Below are 22,681 nucleotides of genomic sequence, written 5' to 3' on the forward strand. Positions count from 1 at the left end.
GTTTTGTGGTCACTAAATAGTATTAGTCTAAGATCATCGAATTTGTCAGTTAAAATCGTTTTAAGTATAAATCGATTTCTCTAATCTACTCCAAAAATTAAAAATTCAAACGTTTCCTTAAAGAATAAAAAAAAAATTCACGCATCTTTCTGCTACCGTTCAAACAAAGTTTATTGCTTATACTTTTCATAGTTAATTTCAGGACGTAATTTTTGGAGGAACTTAAAAATTAATAAAATTAAAAGGTTTACTTAGTAAATATTTATACTGCAATTTTTCTACTCAAGCTAAAAACAAATCACTCATAGTATATCTCGCGTATTCATTGCAAGCTAGTAGAAGTACCCGAAAAAAAAGTGTTTATTGTTATTATTGTCTATGTATTTACAACCGTTGCACTTATTTAAGTTATGTTTCACTGGGCTTGTTTAAATCACGTGTTAATTGGTTTACTTAAGTCATGTTTAATTTTTTCCCTCTGGCATCCTCCCCTCAATTTTAGTTATGAATTTCGCCATTTTACACAGTTCCATTAAAAAAAAATCAAAATTTCTGCCGAAAACACCACAAACCCAATCTGATTAAAATCAGATATCCACTGCCCTACGTGAAGATCTGACAGCGACTGTTTAATGGTCATGTTCAGGTGACCTTTGAATTAGCCAATTGAAATGCAGTTTTCATGTATCTGAAAGTAAATCAAATCGTTCGGCAGACATTGATGCTCCTTTGTGTTATTGTTCAGTCTTCCAAACGTCAAGATGTAAGACTTCATTTGATCGGCTGATAAAATTAGCGATTATGGTAATAATATAGGTCACCAGAACATGACCCCTAGGAGGTCGCTGTTAGAACTTCACGTAGGATAGCGGAGATCTAATTTTAATCAGATTGCCCATAAACTTATATTTAATCAATTTTTGTTTTCGAAAACGATCACAATTAGGTTTTAATCTCGCGTAAGAGGTGCTTTTGACAATCAAGTTGTGCAACATATAATTTGGTTCCACACAGAATATGTAACTTGATATCCACATATGGCCGACCAATGGCCAACATTAACTCAGTGGGAAAGTCACAGTCGACTGTAGGGAAATTACTTCTACTATCTCATAAATATAGAATTTTAGTCCCATGGTGAGTTCTTTCATACCTTACAATATCACCCTTACTACGATATGAAGAGGCCCCGAGTGGCAGAGTAATCTAAAGCGCTCTCCGTTACGGATCACTGCCATCTCACCTCGGTCTGCGTGGGTTTGAGTCTTTGATTTGGCCATTGTGGGTATGTGAGAAAGCTTGTGAATAGCTTCTCATGGGTCGTTGGTTCTTTCCGGGGGTTTCCCGGCTTCTTCCTCCACTATTAATACTGGCCGCCATGTATAGTCTATCGCGTGCTGAAAAATGGCGCTAAACCCTACAACAACGACATGAAAATTTTGCAAGTAAACAACACACGGCCCTACAACTAATCAATATTTCGCAAACGCTTTGCGCAGTTTTCGTTGCGTGCATGCGTTGGTCCGAGCGTAACGTCGCACAGATTCAACAATCAAATAAAACATAAATATGTATATTGTTTTCGTGCTACAATGTTATGGAGCAGTTGTCTCATTAGAAAAGCGAATCATCGGATGTTGCTTTATATTATAATTAATACAACTACAGATCCATATCAGCTTTAAAATACCGTATTTTTTCGTTGTTTCGTCGTTTTTGTTTTCTGTTGTTCCTTCTCAAAGATAGATCCTAGGTGAGTTTTTCACCTGAAATGTCCACAAAAATGTAAAAACCGTTTAGTACAAGTGTGCGCGGTATTAACGGTATACCGGTTTAACGTGGTATTTATTTCTGGTGGTACGTAATACGGTATATTTTCACTGTACCGGTACTTAAGTAATTTCTGTCATTCAGGAATGTACTGAAATCCGGAAGGATTTTTGTTACGAATTTAATGTGATGTGTGATGTGATGTGATTTTGATTTTTAACGTAGCTTTAACAATTTTTCAGTCATATCGCTACGATGTCTGCAATGTGGCAGTTTATAGTGATGTCTAGCACTGGGGCATCATGCCGCAGATATGTAGCATGATGTCCCACCCAGTCACATTATCCTGAAACCAGACCGACCAGTCCTAACACTAACCTCTTAATGCTGAACGCCAAGCGAGGTAGCTGTTAGTACCATTGTTGTAAGTCTTTGATATGACTCGGCCGGGGATCGAACCCACGACCTCCCGCATCCGAGGAGGACGCTCTAACCACTAGCGGTAGGAATATAATGATATTAACAGCATGTTTTCATTTTTCATGATAAAATAAAGCAAGATTTTGTTCAAAACAGCCGTACTTGTCTCAAATTAATTTTGAATATTACATATATAATTATATTCATGATCTTAAATTACACCATTGATAGGTGTGACGCATGCCAACGTGGTGGCCGAATGGGATGTTGTGAAAGATATTTGGGCCAAATCTAACTTTTGGATACAAATTCAGATTAAAAAACCGCACACACACAAAACACAAAATGGCAATTTTAGTTATTTACAATTTTCAGGAAAGTTGTGGTTTTCTGTTTTAATTTAACATAATTTCTCAGGTCCACTAAAAGTTTCTCATCTGTTTTAAGTTTATTGGCCCTCTCTGGCAAATTCCTGTCAGCACAACGTCTTCTATAGGGTGTCAACTATAGTGCCAGCTTAATGGCTCCAGTTTAATTAGTTTTAGGATTACAGCTTATGCAAGAATTAACATACACATAAAATCCATCTAAAATATAAAGTAGTTACCATTTAATTTTCGGGGGAAGGCATGCGAATTATTCTGAGCTGAGAGATTTAAAAAATATTTAATCTCAAGATAATTATTTTTCTTTAAAAAAATAAAACAACTGATATAATATGTCTATTTTGATTTTTTATAAAAAAAAATCACAGCAAGATATTTTTCCAGCTATTGAGAGACTGAAATTCAGAAAAGGCACAGGCCCCTGCCCAACAGCAGTATAGTGTTGCTCCTTAATATAATTGCGGTATATCGTGGTGTTCAGAAATACCGCAGTATACTGCGGTACAACTTTTCTTCGTACCCAGCTCTACCGTTTAGGTCCGTCTTTCTCTCTTTCTTACCTGAGCTCAAGCCTATGTCATTTAATTACAACTGAAGAACCATATTTTAAGAGAATGACACTTTTTTTGCTCTTGGATGTTGTTCACGTATTTTATATTGTCACTCCTGCATTACCTGAATAGTCGACGATGGATTATTTACTAACACCTGAACATGCTGAGCAAATTGCAAAATGTAATTGTACTTCTTTCTGCGAGTCTCTAAATGTTCCTCTTCATTAAAATAACATGTAAATGACTGCTTTGATATTACAATGATATGTAAATGACTGCTTTGATATTACAATGACATGTAAAGGACTGCTTTGATATTACAATGACATGTAAAGGACTGCTTTGATATTACAATGCCATGTAAAGGACTGCTTTGATATTACAATGCCATGTAAAGGACTGCTCTGATATTACAATGACATGTAAAGGACTGCTTTGATATTACCATGACATGTAAATGACTGCTTTGATATTACAATGACATTATATCAGCGGTACAAATAAAAGGATGGTTGTGGGTAAATGAGTAGTTGCACAATATGTTACTCGAAATAAATTGCCATTTTAAATTCTCACCAGCCCGGAGGAAGTTAAGCAATCTTCATTTGTAATCCTGGGAATCGATAACTGCTATGATAAATTTCATTACGATTATCCTTGCTTGATTTCAAAAACCGATACAGATTTTCTTCTGCTGATATTACCGATTTTCTGCACATCGTCTTTTCCCTCCTCTGTACTACTAGGATAGCATTTCCCTCCTCCGTACTACAAGGAATGCATTCGTATTTGAATGAAAACGATCGCAAATATATACTGGAACTTGTATAGATCATTAGTTGTTTACTAAAAGAGAAACAATTATTTCATTGCAAACTTTATTGAAAGTTTCAGTCACACGCTTTCTGTTCGTTATTTGTAATTGTTTTGTGTGTGTGGGGGGGGGTTTACAGTATTTCACAACGATGCCATGGACAACTGTGCAGGTCAGAGTAAATACTATTAGGCCTACTACGTTTACCCTTATTAATTATGAAAATGTGTGTGTAATTTAGTTTTTAAGGGATGAATTATCTCCGTTATGAAATTTAATTGTAAATATTTTTTCTGAATAATTTCATCTTTTGCAACGTAAACATCACAACCCCTTTAAGACTGCATGTACACCTGTACTCGGACACACAGTTCAGTGTTCCTCCACATACCAAAATTGATATGGTTCGTGCTTTACCCTTAAGTGCAATCCGACCACAAAGTTTGGTAAATGTAGACCAGGAGTCTCAAACTCAAACAACCCGGAGGGTATTTGCGATGGTCCAACGGCCGCACCACCTTTGTTATCTCTCATAACACCTTGTGAAGCCAATAACATTGCGGGCCACAGGATACGGCTTGGCGGGCCGCGTGTTTGAGACCCCTGCTGTAGACGGTGGACAACTGGAATTAATGTGGAAACAAAACTGGTATCATGTGGACAAACATGTTGTTGACATCATAACATAATAACCACATTAGGTCGATCAAACAAAAAACAAATCAACCCTCAAACCTGTGCCGATACTGACGGACAGTAAAGGTGTGATGTCATCAAGTCATTAAATCGCGCAAATGATGCAGATAAATGTATAACACATCGATATACATATTCTCGCGGCTCACGAGTTACGGTGGGCCGAATGGTCATTTCAGCGACACGCACACCATATTTCCGGGTCATATCCTCATGTGACCATCTCGAAGTTTATGGATAAATACTGCTGTTCCCATCCGAATTTCAACCAATCTAATACGACTTCGGCTCGTTCGCTCCAATTTTCTTTTATAAAATTCTGGGAGTTTAAAATCAGTCACGTGACCAAAACAACGGAAACGTTCAAATAAGCGAATGAGCGGAAGTAACATCAGGTTAATTGATTATCTGATAAAACAGCAGTATGTAGCAACGAGCGAAGAAATGCGAACGGGGGTAGGGTTGAACTTTTACATATATTGTGTACATATCGCCGAATGGACCATTCAGCCGACTGTGACTAAAGCTGCGACAAATACGGATGCTAAAAACATACACCGATGTGCTGTGTACAAGTTCGTCTGCATCATTTGCGCGATTTAATGGAAAGGTGACATTAGATACTATTTTGTTGGTCTAGGCGAGGATTAAAGGAATATCCAATGCAAATTTATAATTAAAAAAAATCAATTTTAGCGCATTTAACGTTCTTTTTATTGATTGATCCATAGCAGACTAACACATTTCTGATAATTTAAATTTTAAAAAATTTCATATTCATGTGATTTCGAAGGCATTCACAAATTTGTCATGCGTACCACAAAAATGGACGATTTTCATAATTCTATTATCTTAACAATTTCATTGCTAATCTGAAATTACGCATTAAATTACTCAAATACACGTTTTGGAAAAATGGTTTCCTTAAATAATTTCTCCTAGACTACAGATGAGCTATTACTCTGTTCATTTAAAATAATTTTCAATAATTCCTTTTAGGATTGGTTAAAACGTCAAGCACTTGACACAGTACCTTGATATCAATTAAATTTTATTTCACAAAAATATGGCTATTGCCTTTCATTATTTATGACTATCACTTAGGTTTAATTAATATTGTCAAACTTGACAACTTCAATAAGTAGGTTAACAAACTAAAGGCATTTTTCAAAGTCATTTTTGTTGAATACATTTTTTGTATAATTATTTAATTATTCACAATTTATATCCAAACAAGAGTAACTATTATTAGCTGCTTAAGTCTGGATATCAGGTTAATGGTGATATTCTGTTGTGGCTATGTTTAACTCTCTCGCTCTCTATATATATATGTAATTCGTTTTAACATAATATGGCAAACAATATACCCTTTGGTATTCTAATGCATTTTTCAAATTCTCTCTCATTTTGCAGAACCTATTGTAATTTTCTAAATTTAAATTTTCTTATATGTCAGCATATTATATTTGCTAAACATTTGATATAGCTACCATTGGAGGGCTATCCAACCCATGAGCAGTCAAAATATGCAAGCAATACAGCTGCCTTTGGAGAGCAATCCAACCCATGAGCAGTCTAAATATGCAAGCAATAGCTACCATTGGAGGGCTATCAAACTCACGAGCAGCCTAAATATGCAGGCACTACAGCTACCATTGGAAGGCAATCCAACCCATAAGCAGTCTAAATATGCAAGCAATACAGTGACCATTGGAGGGCAATCCAAGCCCATGAGCAACATAAATATGCAAGCAATACAGCTACCATCGGAGGACTATCAAACTCATGAGCAGTATAAATATGTAAGCAATACAGCTACTATTGGAGGCCTATCAAACTCATGAGCAATATAAATATGTCAGCAATACAGCTACCATTGGAGGGCAATCCAACCTTTAAGTGGTCTAAATATGCAAGCAACACTGCTACCATTGGAGGACAATCCAACCTTTAAGTGGTCTCAATATGCAAGCAACACTGTTACCATTGGAGGACAATCCAATCCATGAGTGGTCTACATATGCAGGCACTATGGCTACCATTGGAGAGCTATTCAACCCAAGAGCAGTCAAAACATACAAGCAATACAGCAACAGCAAAAACGGATTCTGATCGGTCAGTGCATTATGCAACAGCAGATCAGGGTCTATGTTACTTGCAGCTGAAATCCTCATACAAGTAATTATGTATGTGAAACATATTGCCCGTAAATTAAATAATATAATAAAAATAATCTTCTCATTGATGACTGACTTATTCTAGAATGTCACCAAACCAGTTTTGGTACTCACACGTCAAAATTAGGTGCGAGTCAACTGCCAAAGAATTAGATTTTTAACTTCCACATACTTCTACATGCATCATGAAAAATGTACTTTTCTCCACATTTGACTTTTAAAGATAAATTAATACATCTTTTCTCATGCAGCTGTTTTTTATGTTAATTAGAAAATTACTACACATGAATGATCAACTCCTTCATATCTCTAGCCATCACTCACTACGTAGCTGAATAAATACAATTTCTAAATATGGTCTTTATTTCATGCTTTTCTCATTTCTTTGTAAAAGTGAAGAAAATAAAGGTTTTCCAGTAAATCTGTATATCCACAAATTCATGTAGTCTGGCATATAAATGAGGATACCTGATTCCATTATTCGTTAGCTGCTTTCTGCCTGCCCATGTTTCTTCTTTCTCTCATCCTACGGATCAACCAATGAATAAATACATGTATTTATGTTTGTCAACTAATGCAATTACATAAAATAAACTCCTGGAAAAGTGTTACCTAACACGTTTGTTATCTGTCAAAATGGTTTGAAACAGATTGATACATCTGTAAGCAATTTAAATCTGTATTTGAATGAGTTATTAGCAATAGAAATAAACTGAAAAGAAACACCATGAAAAGATTGAGACTCGGACGTTTTTATTACAGAAATACAGGTAAAAAATGCAGTGATCAATCATGAAACGTTCTCCTCCTGCATCAGAATTCTGTTCAATGTAATCTTTACTTTTAAACATTTCAAACAAAAAGAAACTAAAAAAAAATAGTAACATCCAATAACAGCTGAAGAATATGTAATTATGAGAGTGAATCAATTTTAAAGCATCTTTATTATGCAAATGAAGATTCATGTGATGAATATGCTTTTCAAGAGAAAAAAATCAGGCCTTCTTTCTCTCAATTCCATGTCTGGTTGTGTGTTCTTTCTTTCTGGCTTTTTCTCCTGGTTCTCTCTCTCTCTCTTTGTTCTATAAATGGTAATTGTGCCAATTTATCACACTCACAAAGGTGTAACTGAAGTGATGCAATTAGTAAATATGACTTCTTCATCACTGTGTTGCCAAGGATACAGCACTCAACTAGCTACTGATTTAGAAATTCACTAAACCCTAATGATGATAACAACAGAAAATGGACTGTTATGTCTCACTTTTCACAAACTTTGACTCTACCATAAATCAGACATAGCAATTATAGATATGTGTGCTTATATACAAAGTGTGCTTAATGATGACAAGTACCAGGACAAATCTGCTGTCACACGTTGCTCTGGGATATCAAGATCTATACTGTTCATTTTACAGCACTGACCCTAATCTGCGAACAAATTATACTATGGCTTTCTCAATGGGTAAGTTATACACATATTTTGATTCATTCTGGCCACGTTACCATGGAAATTATACCTGAAATTTTTCTGATAATTCAAAATGTGGTATTTGTTAATTTCAAGTAATAGCTTCAAGACTGAAGTAAAATATTGTTACATGAAATGCTAAGTAAAGTTTTATGACAGAGGGGCCTGAATGTATGATTTGCAAGATATTCATTTGCAAATCTCTTGTCTCTTTAGTATGTTCAAAATATACAAGTTTTAAAAATGGATTTCTTTACACAAAATTTCATTAATAAAATGCTAGCTGTACAATCGTTTCTTAATAAAAAATGAGTAGTCTAATCCATTTCTTACTTAATAAACTGATCATTTCCCAAATTTTAATCTAGTTGAAGTAATTCCTTGCTAAAATATAATGTATGAATGTCACTGATGAGCACCTCAATGTCCCTTTATGCTAAAATAGAGATAAACAGAGTGTTATTGCATGTCTGGTGACTATTCTTTACAACGTCTTGTGTCTGTGCAATTAAAGCATTCCTTCAAAGTTTGAAATTTATCGTCCAGATATGCTACTCACTGCAAAAGAAAAGAAAAGGAAAGAAATTTTAACAATGGAACAAAGATTCCTGAAATTTTTTTCAAAACTTAATGACATTATTTTACTGTTATAGTTATTGAAAAGATCATTGGAAACTCATACAAATAAACTGGTGCAAGCTATTGATTATTCACTGGTGTGCATTGAGAGTAATATTGTAAAACTTTGGAACAATATTCTCAAACCTTTTACAATATTAAACTTTCAGCATCATAAAATGATGAAGATACAAAATTCATGTGAATACATAACTCAATCAAGATACAGGCAGAACAGTTCTTTTAGTTATTGTGACAGCTGGACATTTAACATTAATCTGTGTTACAAATATATTTTAACTATGTTAAACACTTTTAGAGTTGAACACTTATATATATATATATATATATACACACACACACACCGCTCCCTCGATAACTCGCGCCGGAATAACTCGCAATCCCGCTTATAACATGGTGTCCGTCTTGGCTCCCGATTTTTTCCAGAGAAAATGTATTTAAAATATCTTTAAAATATGCTGAACATGAAAAAATTACGATAAGAATTGATGAACTAAACCTTGATACATTGCTCATTTTATCATCGAAAATGGTGATTAATGCCCGTAAAAAATATAATCCATATTTTGAAATTTGCAAGTTCTAAAGAAGAATTAATTTCAGAGATCTCGAAAACGCTTAATTACACGTATTTGGACGCCAATTTTTGATCTGGGACGCAGAAAATCACTGAGACGGGAGTCCTCCGTACGCATGTAATAGGTGCGCGGGAAAATTCAAAGATTTGCCGGTCCTGTTTCAGCCACCTGCTTTGTGGGAAAATGTGTTGATCAGTTAACTGTGCTGATATTTACAATGACAGAATTCAGTGACTGAAAGACTCTTTGATGTACAGTTGCCATTTTATAAGAGTACATTAAAACAAAAAAAGAACATGATGCAACAGCTAGGCGGCTAGTTCAAATGCTTTGACTAGCGGCCGAGTGAGAAAATGTACTGATATTTAGTGATTGAATTCAGAGGCAGAAAGACCGAGTTTTAAAATCCTAGCGAGACCTCTGTTTAAAGATATCATATATTATGTAAGTTTTTATGATAAATAGTTGTCAGTATACTGTAAATAAACAGTCTGGTGAAATAGCGATCAATGAAAACTTCTGGTAAATGCTAACAGGTGGCAACAGAAAATGAAAATAAACACCAATTAAACATCTTCCTGTGTGAAAGTCATGTTCTAATCCTTTAATTCCGTTTCAGTGTAAACATTATAATCACAACATATTCTTTTCATTGAAAACATGAAAAGAGTCAATCAACCGTCACATCGAAACCCGTGAGTACTTCTGTGAGAATCTAATTACATGTACATGCCGGCTTTGTTTTGATCAACAACTTGGGAAAGAGTTTGTTGCATTAAAAAAAAAAATCGATTACAAGAGACCTCGGGTGCTGGATTAAGGGTCTTGGAGCTGCCTTTGATGTAAAGCAAAACAGTAACAGAGACAACAACGATAGTGACTTCGAATGTTTCAGTGAAACTGATGTCATTAATGCCGAGGCTGCTTGGGAGAAATTCATACAGACTCATGGTCCTGAGATGGGCGTTTCTCTTGATGACATGGAGGAGTGGATTTGTGCTGACAATGATTGCCCCACAGCCGAATACATGTCAGATGAAACTATAATTATTTCTACAGCGAACAAATTTGCAGCAGAAGACAATTCTAACTGGAGTAACACAAGTGTTGAAAGTGATGCAGACGCAGATGTTGCACCCCCCACCCCTCTGCACAGGAAGCAATCAAATATTTTGATATTGCCATAAGGTGGCTGGAGACCCAAAATGTTGACTACATAAAGCTCATGCAGTTGAGAAATCTGAGGGATTTTGCTCAGCGGCAGAGAAACCAAGAGTAACACACACACACACAAAAACAACTGATTTTTTCAAAAAGTGAATTGATATTTGTCAAGTGTGGCACAAACGGCAAGTATTAACTTGTTCTAATTTAAGTTTTTTTAATTTTTAGACCAATTAAATATGTTAGTACTGATTAACCCTTTTTTTTTGTTTTCCATTTTACTTCTATCACATTCAACTCTATTTATCTATCTATCGTTCGATCGACACAGTTTCTCGAAAAGAGTCGATCTTTTGTATATAAAAAAATGTCTAATTTGGATCAAACAATAAAACTAGAATGTATCCAATTCAACATAAAAATTAGTGATGTAGTACACAATGTGTGAAGTGGTACACATGTTAAGCGAACGGAAACCACGTGGAATAATGTTTTCGATGATCGCTCAATATACTGTAATTTATCCTGAAATTAATGTTGTCCTATGAGGAAATAATAAAGTACACCGTTATGAAGAGATATTTATTAACAGTTAATCTCAGAACGATTATAAAGTGAGTATTCAACTGTATAATCTGCCTACCCCCACCCCCATATTTCTCCTTTATGTCGTCAATCACTTTATTGGTTTTGGGCTTATTTTATAGGTCCCTCGATAACTCGCGCCTCACTTATAGTACGGTCAATGTTTCTGCACCCCGATGTGCGCGAGTTATCGAGTGGTGTATATATATGATACCAGTCAATTCCAAACAGCAAAGATCCTGATCTACCATAGCATGATGCAGCTGCTGATCAGAGTCTGTGCTGTATGTTCTACAGATTACTCCTAATTACTCCTAACAAACTACACAGACCAAGATCTGCCAGAGCATTATGCAGTAGATCTGGGTCTGTGCAGTTTGCAATTGGATTTGTCTTACAAGTATATATGGTAACTCAAATATTACAAAGTCTTATATGTGTGTCACTCGTGTTCTGACAAAGGCACAGTCATCTAAAGACAATAAACCCACACACATTGTATATCTAACTTTTCAAGTATTTATGTCATTATCATGTTTATGTATCTTAATTAAAAGTGCAACTTGCATGCATTAATGTAACAATCACCCTGATTACAACTGCCAAAACTGAATATCAAATACACACTGTTTCAGTATTTCGATATGGTGATCACACCATCATCATCTAGTCAAACCCTACATTTTACATCACACTTGAGCAAGAATTTAATTTTATCTCTGATGGCATATCTATCATTAAACTGAAGAATAAGTACTTTTAAATCTCGAACATGTTTTTGTTTTGAGTCAGAGGAAGACCATACAGTACACTAGGTATGACTTGTGTCATGCTATGACAGTTTTCTAATTTTTAGAAAATATACTTTACCAAATTCAAAGTACCTTAAGAAAATCATTTAATTATTTTGAAAATGTAAAGAAATTTAAATTATGATTAGAAAACTTAACAAAATTACAGAAATTTCTCCACAAAATTCCTTCCAAATTGGCAATAATTTCTTATTGTCCTTTTGACATAATTGGTATAATGTTATAACCTGAATGGTTTGTCTCTGAACTCAACAACAGAATTTAACATTAAAAGGGTGCCATTTCTGCAAGGAAAATGACCCTAATCAAGTGTTGCACATAGGACATTAAAAGCAATGTGTGCCCCTGCCTTCCAAATCTTAGGAAGATGCACAATGTTTAAGGATATACTAATTCCATTTTTTTCTTCGCTAATTTTCTTTTCAAGCTAATAATTAATTGATTAAATACTAAATTACATCAATCAACTCTTAATTAACTCTGAAAATATGTTGCACTATCTGCCATCAGTGCCTCTGTAAAACCCAGAATATCTGAACTGCCAATTTGTTGTCATTTTAACTGAAATCAACCGCCAATTGAAAATTTTCATTGCATTTCGCAATTCTGGTGATCTACACTACAAACACACAACAATTGTGTACAAGGTCTTAATTACACCTACATGTGTATAATGTAACTGTACGTCTTTACTAAACTTCATGTGGATTTTAACTCCCAACTAGAACTTACTAAACTTGTTGTATGCATCCTCAATCCTACTTGATCCTCCTGCAGATCGAGGTTGGCTTCCTGTATGGTATGCAGGGTAAGCAGTCTGCATAGAATCTGCTGATGTGTGGCCACCTGATCCATAACCACTATAGTTGTAACCACCTGTGTATCCACCAGAGGCATAACCACTAGCTGGTCTGACTGTGCTGCCATATCCACTGGTTTGGATACCTGATGAGTAGCCAGCCCCACCAACTCCAACTAATCAATATATATATATATATATATATATATATATATATATATATATATATATATATATATATATATATATATATGTACACTCACACACACACACATACACACAGACACAGAGGGTATATCTGATCTTTTGAACATTGGTGCTTGGATGTAAAGACTGAAATGACATTAATTCTCTACAGGACACATGGTACTAAATGTATGGAAAAATTGGAACCAGACTGGGAATGGGTGAACATAAAATGAGTATATAAGGGTTTGGCAAGCCAGGATTGGTTAATAATGTAAGTTATTTTTAAGGAAAAAGAATCATTAGAGATTATCCTAGTTGTAGCTGAAAAAAAAATAGAGACATTGTTTTATTGAGGGAATTTTGGTTTTTAACAGTCTTGAGTTTGGAACAATAATTACTGAAATTAGCACCAGACTCTTTGGTAGGCTTGAAAGCACCAGTTTCAAACACATGTAGGTACAAAAAATGCCACAGCTCATATCCTTTTCTCTACACAGAAGCTGACATCCTGGTTTCATCTATACTGATAAATATAGGTTTGCTCATGAGCACTGAGAAATCTGAAGTTATTGAATTTTTAATATACTGACGTTTGCATAGGTTTACTATGGAAACTGAATTAGTACCTCGAGTCCTACAAGCACAATTCACTTAACTTCAAAGATCATTTAAACACCAAAATTTTATCATATAATGGTACAGTGTTAGTGATAACATAAAAGCACAACTCTGCTTTATATTGAATATATTGATAATACAAGAAAGCACACAATTTCCTCAATTAAGTCCTGTCTACTCATTCTACTGGAACAGATTTATGCACTGGAACTTACTAGTACATATGTATTGCAGTGGTATTTACTGGTACAATGTGCATGTGTTATCTGGATTTTTAATGCAGCTTTAACAATTTTCAGTCATACTGCAATGATGTCCCACCCAGTCACATTATCCTGACACCAGGCTGACCAGTCCTAACACTAACCTCTTAATGCTGAGCACCAAGTGAAGCAGCTATTAGTACCATTTTTGTAAGTCTTTGGTATGACTTGGCCAGAAATTAAACCCACAACCTCCCACATCTGAGGCAGATGCTCTAACCACTAGGCCACTGGAGAGGTTATTTACTGGTACATATTTATGCACTGGTATTTACTGGTACATATATATGCACTGGAATATACTGGTACATATGTACACACTGGTATTTACTGGTACTTATGTATGCACTGGTATTTACTGGTAAATATGTATGCACTGGTATTTACTGGTTCATATGTATGCACTGGTATTTACTGGTACATATGTATGCACTTGTATTTACTGGTACATATGCACTGGTAGTTTCTGGTACATTTGTATGCACTGGTATTTTCTGGTACATTTGTATGCACTGGTATTTAATGGTACATATGTATGCACTTGTATTTACTTGTACATATGTATGCACTGGTATTTACTGGTAAATATGTACGCACTGGTATTTACTGGTACATATGTATGCACTGGTATTTACTGGTACATATGTATGTACTGGTATTTACTGGTACATATGTATGCACCGGTATATACTGGTACATATTTATGCACTTGTATTTACTGGTACATATGCACTGGTATATACTTGTACATATCTATGCACTGGTATTTACTGGTACAGATGTACGCACTGGTATTTACTGGTACATATGTACACACTGGTATTTAATGGTACATATGTATGCACTTGTATTTACTGGTACATATGTATGCACTTGTATTTACTGGTCTCTTGTATGCACTGGTATTTACTGGTACATATGTATGCACTGGTGTGTGTGTGTGATTTGGATTTTTAATGTAGATTTTTTTTAAAATCAGTCATATCGCAACAATGTCTGCAGTATGACAGTTTATAGTGATGTCTAGTACTGGGACATCATGCCGCAGACATGAAACATGATGTCCCATCCAGTCACATTATCCTGACACCAGGCGGACTAGTCATAACACCAACCTCTTAGTGCTGAGTGCCAAGTGAGGCAGCTGTTAGTACCATTTTTGTAAGTCTTTGGTATGACTTGACCAGGGACTGAACCCACAACCTCCTGCATCTGAGGCAGACGCTCTAACCACTAGGCCACCCGAGCGGTTGTATGCACTGGTATTTACTGGGATATGTGTATGCACTGGTATTTACTGGTACATATGTATGAATTGGTACATACTGGTACATATTGAATGCAAGTGCATCAGAATTGCTAATTAGGGCCTAATTACAATAATATCCTTGACTTTGACACAGTACATTTACTGTTAAGTCATAACAGAGATCTCACTTGCAAGTAAAGCACAAAATTGTACAGTGGAGATGTCCAGTCAGACCATGAAGCCTGTTACCAGGTTTCATGCTAGTGCAAAACCATTTCATGATATTTTGTCATGAAAATTTGGGTCTAATAGATGATGCAATAGAGGTCTGACAAAGTCAAAAGGAATGTACATTTGTAAAGTCTTGTGTTCAAATGACCAAACAGAATCATAAAGCTTTAACTGGGCAGATAAACCTATCTGATCATCCCCATCACAGATATGACAGATGGGAATCTCAACAGGTAGAGGAGTTAGTGAAGGAAGGTGTTTTTGTCAGAAATCCCAGAGTGAAATGAACTCATAATTACCAGTAAACCATAAACAACACTTTTCTACAGACAAAACATTAAGTTTAATTGCCTCATGGATGCTAAAAATAGTAGAATGGTAGTTTTATTGGAAAAGTTCTCTAACGAAGCTTCATCAATGGTTCATAAAGGGGTTTTGACAAAGGCCACAAAATATTGGAGAATACATCTAGGTATTAGCGAGCATGATACAGGTCTCTGCAGCTCAAAATACTTATAAAATTGGTGATGCAGATCAGAACCAATGGTCAGACCCTTGGAAAACTTGAGTGTGTTAGACAGGGCTTCATTATAGCTCTCAACAGTTGAGACTGAACAAAGTTGACAGTGACAGCTTGGATCAACACGCTTCCTGCTGTACCGATCACAAATGATTCTCCACTTTGCATTGCAGACCTTAGACACGGATCATCCCTTAACAAGGACAATGTAACTGGCAACTTTATTAAAAAATTATCCAGACCGATTTATCTATTGAGCTAAACCAAATGTAAAGTTGGAGAATCTGGGGGATACTATGAAGAGACCCACTGCGCTTCAAATTCAGGTCCCTTCTCTGAGGTAATGCCCTGGGTTGGGCCACCAATGTGAGAAATAGATCATGAACCACAAAATTGTTTCAGGCTACAGAGGGGCTATCAGAATAATCTGAGAAGTGAGGAGTGGAACTACCGACTGTTGAGCACCTGCAGAAGAACTCTGATGGGTGGAAATGGTGTAAGTGAACAGATAATTCCACTTTCAACAGGTGACAACCACTGCCAATTCATCTTGCCATGTACTGGTGAGATATAAAAAGGGAGCTTATTGTGGTTTTTTGTGTGTGAAGAATTCCTCTAAGAGACTGACATGGACTTTTGCAGAGACAACTGCTTAAAGACTACCTTGCACTTCCTGGACAGCTGTGTACCAAGCTATCAAGGTGCAACACTGCAAGCATCCTAAATTTGCCTTGAAATTTATCAACCATTTGTCATTGAAAGAAAGGAAATGGAAAGTAAGCTTATTCTATGTTTATTGCTCTTGCATTTAAGAACAAGTCATGTTCCACAAGGGCATAACATTTTTCTGACACCAAAAAAAACACCACTGTGTGAGGGAGATAATGTTTTGTTCCTTTACACCTGGTAGTCTATGCACCAATCAGGAACAGTTACTTTGATGAAATATAATAAACATATCTGTGCATACTAATTTATGGATTAAATATTGTGGTGCTTGGTCAAATTTCTTATAAGCTACACTGCTCATAGTGCTATTCTTGCATAATTTTATCTCGATAAAATGTACATGAATTTTATGTCATAACATTCTGTTATTATGCTAAGTCTAGGTTTAATATTTCATATCTTTATTTAAGCATACAGGGAAAAATGTCCATTGACATCGCTCTGCAAAGTGTGGGAGGATGGTTTCCTCCAAGAGAGAAAATTAACTCCCAGACACTGACATGTCTCTCAATTTTTAAAACAAAATTTTCAAAGTAAAATCATTTCCATTGTTTAAAGTGGGGAAATCTGCTTGAACATCTAATCAAGTTCTTCACTTGACAGGATCTGCTTCATGCATGACATGATATCATGTAATTGTAGATACATTTGTCAACACAACAGACCTTTGAATGACTGATAGAAAAAGTGACAAAAAATGCAATTACTTTCAGGATACATTTAACACTACTTTGCAAATGTCCAGTTTATCAGTTTCATTCTGCATTTAATTTGTCATATGCATTTGTGGCAAAAAAGTGACTGTATAAAATGTTAACATTATTTTTTCTTCAATATGGCCTTGAATTGTCTGTGTACCTGTCTTTATACTAGCACAACCATACACAATCCATGTGGACACTTTCACATCAAAACAAAGTTCCCTCCATCTCCCTCTCATTTGCAAACATACACAAAGAACACAACCACATGTGTGCATGCACATTCCTTCAACTTCTTTAATTCCACTCTATGCAAATCACCTAAACTTGTAAACAATATTTTCAAGAGAAATATATTTAATAAACAAGAGTCCCTTGAAGGCACTGATGCTCTACTGGCTGAAAAGAATTTCCATGAATACAATGCAAGACCATTTCTTCTTTGTAACTGTTCAGTGCCGAAACTTGTTCTAATATTAAGAGACAGCACGATTTTCAAAATATTTACTTGTGGTGGATATAAGATTAACACCATTTAGGGTCAAGAAGACATCGTACAAAGTCTTCTTGTTGCAATTTCATTTTCAAGCAACTTTCCTACAATAGCAAGATTATCAAAATGGCTGCCATGGTGGCCATTATCAAACTGGTACCAATTTACCATTTAGTACAAACTAGTCTTCCGGTGCAAGCAAAATGTTATGTCTAGCCACCTAATAGAAGTAGTGATAGAAAGATTAAGCTGGTCATTGTAGAGCCGTATTAGAAGTCAGTCTGACACCATGATCATTTATGACAAACCAGACATAAGTAGTCTTTCAGTGAAAATCCAATGCTTAAATGACCATTAATTCAGGAAAAATAGTAATAAATTTTTTTTCAGAAAGACCACTGTAGCAGGCATACTGGATGACTGAGTGGCACTATTTTCATTTAGTGCCAAATAAACTGTTAAATAATTCAGTAACAGCACAATGTTGATCCAGACCATCCGATCAGCAAAGGTAGTGACATTTTCAAGATGGCCACTGTGGTGTCCATATTGGATGAACAAGCAGCACCATTTCCACGTAAGTCTTGAGTCTTCTGATGAAAACCCCATGACATTAGTACTTTTCATTCAGAAGGTGTAGCAATAACAATATTTTCAAGATAGTCACTGTGATACCTATATCGGATAATAAATCAGCACCATTTTCATTTAGGACCAACTAAACATCATAAAAAGTCTTCTGTGAAAACCCACATCAAAAAAAAATCTCCAATGAAGAGATGTAGCAGATTACAGTTTTCAAGATGGCTGATGTGCCAGCTTAGATCAGTCAGATCAGTACCATTTTCATTTACAGCCAACTAGTAATCTAATAAATATCCCAAAGGAAACCTTGTGCCGAGATGAACATCATTTCACAAGTAGAGAAAACAAGATTTTTAAGATGACTACTGGTCTATACTGCATGTCTGTGCAATACAGGCTGACAGTATGTGCACTCCACTTTGCTTTGTCCACCTAGAGTTAATAATCATCTCCATATTTTTTATATTAAAGTCACAAGATATCCTCCTTCTGACTCAATTTGTCCAAATATATAATTACAAGTTGGAACCTGGAGATTTTTTGCACTACTAGTCTGGTTTTGAACCCTGGTTACATTAAGGGAAGATGATTCCAAAAAAGTGGACCTCAATATCCTGTCTGCTTTCTTCACATACCATCCTGCTTTAAAATTGTATGATATTCTTAAGTCTCACCTGTAAGTCCTCCACTGCTGTAGCCACTGCTATAGCTCCTACCTGAACTGGAAACAGGACCAGCTGGAGGTAAGACTGGGAAAAAAAAGGGTAAAATCTTTCAAATGCACCATCATTTCATTTCTATACACAGCCCACTCATTTAAGTCCAAGAGGTCAGCTGGAACATCATATCTCATACCCCATAGGAACAGTCTGCCTTAATTAAATGCCTCTTAAAATATGCATGAGAGTGTACTAAGCTTACTCTACATCCCTAAGCCTGCAGGGGGCCATTGAAGGTCTTAGACTGATTTCACGCATTCCATATCATGCAAATACTAACACAACACTCAGTATACTACAGTGGTATTATACTTGCATTCAGCATTTACAGTACTGGGTTAATTCCTCAGTTTCAGCAGATGCATGGCTTGGCGATCATCCACTGAAGATCAGCAGTTTTCTTGTTTCTTTCACTATTTTTGCCATTCTTACAAACAACCAAAAACATGCTGTACTATCAACATAAAATGAAGTTAAAAGCTGCATTCCATCCTAAAATAAATTTAAAACTAAACTGTTTATAGTGTTCTTTGCAGCCCTCAACAATATAAAATGACTGTCTTGCTGCCAAAATCCCCCTAGACCATCCAGTTTGGCTTAATTAAATTTTGGGCTAATAGAACTGTAGCAGACTAAAACCCGAGTAGGGCATAATACAAATTCACCCTGTCTATATAAATAATTTATCCACAAGGTATGGTGTGCATCGTCATAATGTTTACAGACAAAAAGAACAAAAGGTGAGTGCACACCATGTGATGCTTATCCTGAACCATACCTTATACCCTGTGAACTATGTTGTTATGCTGATATCAAGATGTACAAAATAACACTTGAAGAATAAAATATTAACCAGATTTAGTCATCAAAGCAAAGCAAAACTGTTATTTTCTTAATGACTTTAATGTTTCTGATTTTGGGAGATTAGTGATTTATCAGTTATGAATTGTTTGATTCTTTGGTAAAAAAAAAACTTACTAAAATATTCCTTTACACAGTAATCTCTGTTCACTGTCATAATTTTCATCTTTTATTTCTACTTCTGGTTTCAGCAAAATAATAATGTCCACTTTGAAAAATGTTATGGTCTTTTCTTGCTGTTTATTCTTGTTCATGTGTAAATTCATATAGTTTGTAATTCTCTTACATGTCCATCTTCCCTTACATTCATTATAACTGTTTGTTATCTGTATGAACATCTTGCATGCACCTACCTCTGTTCATCCATTTCATTGTGAAGTCATTTTAATTATAATAAATCAAAAACTAAATAAATCAATAAATCTGATTATTAAAGCAATTTTAATAATTATTTACAAGAAATGAATCCTCAGAAAAATCTTAAGAAACAGTTATAATTAAATTGATACAGCGCTTGTGAAAGAATTCTTAAACATTATTTCAATTTTTTTTCTAGCAAACAATTTGTGCAATTAAAAACTTTTCACGCATTTATTCTTTCAGACATTAAAAAAAAGATTGTATGTGTCCAAAATTGGCATGAAAAGTCAAATCAGTTAACAAAATGTATTTTTGATAAAGAATACAAATCATTATGTCATGCTGAGAAATATCTATGAAAAGGACTGCCTCTTTATATTCCGCTGTACTTTTCTATTCAATTACACTCATTTTTTCAGATTTTGAAAACAAGACTTACTTTCTATAGATTGTAGCCATGTATTGTGTTCTGATGATTATTCTGGTTTATATTTGGTCTATTACACTCTTCAAGGTAAAAAAGGTTTTAAGTCGAATACAACTTGTCTGACAGATCCATCTGGCCTAGCAGCATGTGCTCTACACTTTGCTTTTCCCCATCCCAAGTTAATTACTTCATCATCTTTTATTGGGAAGGCCACAAAATTATCTCCATTTTCATTTTGTGTAAGTGAATGCAGCTTCAAGCCACAAGATATAACTCAACATATCCAAGAGGATAATTACAAGCCAGAAGCTGGTGATTTTCCACTGCAAACTTTGCCATTGAACCATTGCTATATTAAATAAGAGTTGATTCTAACCCCAATATCCCATTCTTGATGTCTCACCTGCAAGCCCTCCAGTGCCATAGCCACTGCCGTAGCTTCTTCCTGCAGAGGAAACAGGACCACCTGGGGGTATGGCTGGGGATAAAAAAAGGTAAAATCTTTAAAATACAAAGTAATTGTTTTTAATACATAAACCACACTCTTTTACGAAGTCCAAGAGGCCTGTAGGAACATTATCAGGATACATATCCCACAGGAAACTGGTTAACTTCATTATTTGCCTCTTAAAACATGCATGAGAGTGTACTTGTCTTACTATCCTTCCCGAGCCTGCAGGGGGCAAAGGTCTTAAACTGATTTCATGCATTCCATATAACACAAATGCTCATACAACACTCAGTATACTGGTGTGGTATTATGCTCGTGTTCAACCTCTACAGTACTGGGTTCACCCCTCAGTTCTAGCACATACATCAGTTTGTGATCATCTATCCAAGATTAGTGATTTCTTTGTTTCTATTGTTTCCTGTCCATTGTAGCACTGCGTTTGTCATCCCCTCGCCAACATGATGTACAATCAATTTCAAATAAAGTTTAAAGCTGCAATCCCAACCCAAATAAATGTAAAGTTGTTTATAGTGTTCTTTGAAGCTCTAAACAAGAAATGATTGTCTTGCAGCCAAAATCACACATGATTTATGATCTTCCATAAAAAAAGCTGAAAAAATTTAAAGGGGGGTTTGTGGGTCCTCAAGGGGCAGCGCCCCTGATGTGAGGGTCCAGGGCCCAAAAACACATTCTACACTCATATGATCATAAAATAAACCAAAATAATCATTTGAAAAACTATTAAACTTACCAAAACGTGTTCAACTTTACTTCAACAATTTCACAATACTTATAGTCACATGAATTTGTTCTCCAATACAACTGATGCAGAAGTTATTTCATGTGCATGTCAGTGTTCAAATCGTAATTAAGTCACAATAATTTGTCAATTTTTGCAACAAATATATTATACTATTATACTTCCCTCTTTTCATAACAAATCTGTAAAATGAACACCCAAGTATATCAACTATATACCATTAATCCCATACATTCACTTTTTCTCCAATGGACACAACCTGTTAATATGCAATTGGAGCTCTTTTTGCAGCTTTGGCAAAGATTTCTTAAGCCGTCCTTTTTGTCATCACTGACATTTTGGGCTCAATGTGCAATCATATCTTTTCCTTCACAATGAAAGCCTTTTTCCTTTCAAGCTGGGGCTTGTATTGGCGACATGTAGTGCGCATATTCTGACAGAGGGCTATATCTGTTCTCTCATGCAAGAAATCTTTCTTCTTATAGTAATTAACTGCACTTTTTCCAGATGTCTTCTGAGCTTTGATTTTTCTGTGTGCAGCTTCTTTTACAGGTGCTGTTCTAAACTCTTCCATCCACAATTACTCTAATTCAGATCTTTCTTGCTGAGGTCACAAAATGCCAGTCCTCTAGCATTCAGTTTTCTTATAAACTGAACAAC

At 35.4% G+C, this 22,681-nt stretch overlaps 1 protein-coding gene across 2 annotated transcripts in view; it reads right to left on the bottom strand.

Annotated features, from left to right (window-relative positions):
• Positions 1-7,553: 7,553 nt before the first annotated feature.
• LOC149802598 (uncharacterized) overlaps positions 7,554-22,681 on the bottom strand; it is a 64,392-nt gene continuing 49,264 nt past the window's right edge. For both annotated transcript variants that reach the window (XM_089951876.1, XM_089951875.1), the window contains exons 14-17: positions 21,214-21,288; positions 19,118-19,192; positions 12,799-13,041; positions 7,554-8,846 (exon numbers count right to left, since the gene is read on the bottom strand). In XM_089951876.1, coding sequence (XP_089808002.1) covers positions 8,824-8,846; positions 12,799-13,041; positions 19,118-19,192; positions 21,214-21,288 — 416 coding nt within the window. In that variant the 3' untranslated portion in view covers positions 7,554-8,823. The remainder of the gene's footprint in view (positions 8,847-12,798; positions 13,042-19,117; positions 19,193-21,213; positions 21,289-22,681) is intronic.

Source organism: Sinohyriopsis cumingii, chromosome 3, assembly GCF_028554795.1.
Source record: "Sinohyriopsis cumingii isolate HCF-2022 chromosome 3, ASM2855479v2, whole genome shotgun sequence".
NCBI lineage: Eukaryota > Metazoa > Mollusca > Bivalvia > Unionida > Unionidae > Sinohyriopsis > Sinohyriopsis cumingii.